This window comes from Oratosquilla oratoria, chromosome 43 (genome assembly GCF_046742065.1).
Source record: "Oratosquilla oratoria isolate Oo_2021 chromosome 43, ASM4674206v1, whole genome shotgun sequence".
NCBI classification, from domain to species: Eukaryota; Metazoa; Arthropoda; class Malacostraca; order Stomatopoda; family Squillidae; genus Oratosquilla; species Oratosquilla oratoria.
Window position 1 is genome coordinate 3,861,959 of NC_134819.1, and position 4,096 is coordinate 3,866,054.

Consider the following 4,096-nt stretch of genomic DNA (forward strand, 5'->3'; position numbering starts at 1 on the left):
CTCAGCCAGGGTCGTCTCTGTATATTGGGGATTTTGTTCTATTGGTCGTTACTGAGGGGTCTTTGTTCCGGTGGATTAATGTTCTAGTTGTTGTTGCTATAGCTGCGGTGGTTTTTGTCACTCGTTTTTTGGTTTGTAATTTCATTGGAAGCAATATACAGTGCTTCAAGTACTTTCCTTTTCTGTCTGGTTAAGTTTACTTCTAGTATTTCTGCTGCTTCACATTTCGGTAAATGTCTCTTTTCTTTCATGTGGTTAACTAAAGCACTAGTGTCGCGATGGTATCTGACATCCGCTCTGTGTTCGCTGAGCCTTTTCTCTAACCCTCTGTGTGTTTCTCTAAAGTAAGAAAGTTCATAACCACTACATGGAATTTTGTACACAGTACTTCCGTTGTCATGTTGATCTTCTTCTTTTTTCGTGAAGTCACCCATCTTTTTACCTGCGTTACTCACGATGGTTAAGCCAGCGGATCTTAATGCTAGTCCTAACTCGTCTGTGAATTTGGAAAAGGGGACTACTAGGTAACGATTGTTCAATTTGCCTTTTTCTTTTTCATTTCTTCCTCTGATCTTTTTAGCTTTAGTTAGTAAAGACGTTAATAAACCTTTCGGGTAACCCAGTTTTGTGAACGCGTCAGTCACATAATTGATTTTTTCCTCAAGGAATTCTGAGCTACATATTCTCAGAGCTCGTAGAAAGAATCCTATTACTACAGCCGTTTTTGTTTTTCTGTCATGCGCTTTTAGGAAGTGAATGAAATCATCCTAATTTGTAGGTTTTCTGTATACCTTGAATTTCACGCTCTCATCTGTTCTCATGATGACCGTGTTGAGAAAGGGTAAAGAACCGTCTATTTCTTTTTCTGTGGTGAACTTTATTTTGTTATGGACTTCATTCAGCTTTTGTAGTAGAACGTCCGTGTTTGTATCTTTGTGCGTAACGATTAGACAGTCGTCGACGTAACTATACCACTTTGAACCACTATCGATTATCTTACTGTAATGATCCTTTTCTAGGGTCTCCATAAACAACGAAACTGCGACAGCACTCAATGGTGAGCCCAGAAGGATGGCCTTCATGTTGTCGAAACTCTTGTTGGTTGAAACTAAATGAGCCGAAATTAAAGCACAATTCAATCAGTCAATTCCTTTTGTAGAATGATGGTTTCTTCTTCCAGATCCTTCCTTGTGACTGGGGATTGATGTGTGTCAATGTGGTGTTGTTTTATGGCTCCATTAGAGAGGTGAAGGGTGAGGCGTCTTGACAGTTTTGTTGTAGTCGACCCTATGTACTTTTCATTAAGGGTTTCACAGTTCCCTTTTTTACATGTGTATTCGTACGCAAGGTGGCTACGTTGGAATACCGGAATGAAACTACAGGCGCCTTCTCATCTTAGAAGCACTTCACATTAAAAGACAAAATCCCACCATGAACAAACAAAATACTGACCAATTTATCATTCCTACTTCCAAGTATATAGATCGCAGGCATAGACTCACCGTTGACCCAGTGGGCGGAGCTTCAGATCCTGTCTCCTGAGTGACTGTCCGAATCCCCGTCTCTCCTAATGTTCCATATGTTTTTGTATATAATGTCACCTTTACTCTTTGTACTCAATTTGTACTGAAGATGCCTAAAGTTAGGAGAAAGCGCTACTAGTAAAATTAAGAAGTTAGTATTGTTTTTACATCCATTCCAAATGAAGTTTGGACACATAATAAGACAACTCAACGATATTCAACGTTCAAGTATTAGAAAAGTTGAACATGTCAGCAAGAAACTCGTGAAGGCAGAAGCTGCTGCAAAGCTTAATCATATATCTATGTATATATATATATATATATATATATATATATATATATATATATATTAGAAAATAAACTCTCATACTTGGATTCGAACCCTCGCCTAAGCGGCTTGCTTCGTAGAAGGCGAAGACCGTACCGTCACGTCACGTGGTAACGTGACGGTCTTCGCCTTCTACGGTCTTCACCTTCTACGAGGCGAGGGTTCGAATCCCAGTGGGAGAGTTTTTATTACCAAATGTCAAAATGACACAAACAATATATATATATATATATATATATATATATATATATATATATATAGACAAAAAGAAACCAAATAACTACAGGCCTATAAGCTTGAATTCAAACATAAAAAAATGATGGAAATTATCATCAGAGATACTATTGAACACCATTTAGAAAGTAACCGTTTGCTAAATGATAGCCAGCATGGTTTCAGGCCTAAACGTTCTTGCGTGACTAACTTACTCGAATTCTACAACACAGTTATCTCGAATTATGACGAAAGAAACAATATAGATTTAATATAGCTAGACTTTGCAAAAGCTTTTGATACCATCCCCCACGAAAGACTACTTACTAAATTAGATTCACGCGGAATAAGTGGTAGCCTATTAAGTTGTACTAGTAAATGGTTGAATGATCGAAAACAGAGAGTTGTTTTAAATGAAAAAACTTCTAGATGGAAAAGTTTTACAAGTGGAATTCCTCAGGGTTACGTTCTTGGGCCACTTCTATTCATAGTATATATAAATTATATAGACCACGGACTAAAATCTACTGTTTCCAAATTTGCTGATGATGCAAAACACATAATTAGATATTCAAGAAGATTTAGATAGATTAAATGTAATGGTCTGAAAAGTGGCTAATAAAAATTAACACAAGCAAATGCATGGGTAAAAGTGACAGTACGATTACAAGTTATTTGGAAGTTCGTTAACACATGTGAATAATAAAAGATATCCCGGCGTAATTATCAGTAACGATCTCATACCATCCAAGCAGTGTATTTTAGCCTCTGAGAAAACAAATAAGATTCTAAGACTGATTACGGAATCTCTTGACTATAAAAGTCCATCACTCATTAACTAATTATATAAATCGTTAGTTCGTCCACATTTGGAATATGCTGTTGTCGTATGGTCATTAAATCTAATTAAAAACATTGACAGATTAGAAAAAGTACAACGGCGAGCCGTAAAACTGATTCCAAATATCAAAAATAAATCATACGAAAATCGACTAAAACATATGCATCTGTTTTCCTTAACAAAGTGTAGACTCAGAGGTGACTTGATACAATTCCTTAAGATTCTAAAGAGAATTGACAACATCAAAAGTGACAACATTTTCACACTGAATGAGAATCAAACAAGAAACAATGGTCTCAAAGTGTCCGGAGACAGATTTAATTTAGAAGTGAGAAGAAACAACTTTGCCAACCGTGTAGTTAATTGATGGAATAAACTTCCTGCAGAGACAGTGCAATTTAGTTCATTTCGAAGCTTTAAGAATCATTTAGATAAACACCTAAGATGCTGTAATGATTATAATTTATTTTATATTATTTGTTTATTTGTTTTGTTATCATTTGTCTGTTTGTTTATTATTATTTGCTTGATTCTTATTCATTATTAGATATATGCCATTTTATTATTATCTACTATTTACCTGTTTGTTTGTCATTTAACTATACCTATGTATCTATTTATGTATTTTATTTATTATTTATATTAAACCAGTTTTTATTTATTCATTTATTCATTTATCATTATTAGGATTTTTTGCATCAGACCTAGATATGGACCAAAAGGTCTCCAGTCGGCATGCCCGCCTTTGTAATCCTTCGTAATATATATATATATATATATATATATATATGTATATATATATACATATATATATATATATATATATATATATACATATATATATATACATATATATATACATATATATATATATATAGATATATATATATATATATATATATATATATATATATATATATATATATATATATATACATCTCGTGAGTTCCTGGATTGTGTGAACAGCGCTCCCGCAAAAGGAGTGATGTCATCCCTTGATGTGGAGTCCCCCTTCACAAACATTCACGTTCAGCGCACCATCGACTACATCTGTGATCACGCATACTGGTCTTCTCCATTACCTCTGTTGAAAATAGAAGAGATTCACCTCCGTTAACTTCCGAGGCTTTGTACACAAGAGGCCGCCTTCCGTTGCCCCCGTGGTAAACTTTACCAACAAATTGATGGCGT

General features: G+C 34.9%; 1 protein-coding gene across 1 annotated transcript; it reads right to left on the reverse strand.

Annotated features, from left to right (window-relative positions):
* Positions 1-767: 767 nt before the first annotated feature.
* On the reverse strand, positions 768-1,082 carry LOC143021957 (uncharacterized). The gene has a single exon (XM_076179879.1). It carries the CDS (start codon positions 1,080-1,082, stop codon positions 768-770), a length of 315 nt encoding a protein of 104 aa, XP_076035994.1.
* Positions 1,083-4,096: the final 3,014 nt, after the last annotated feature.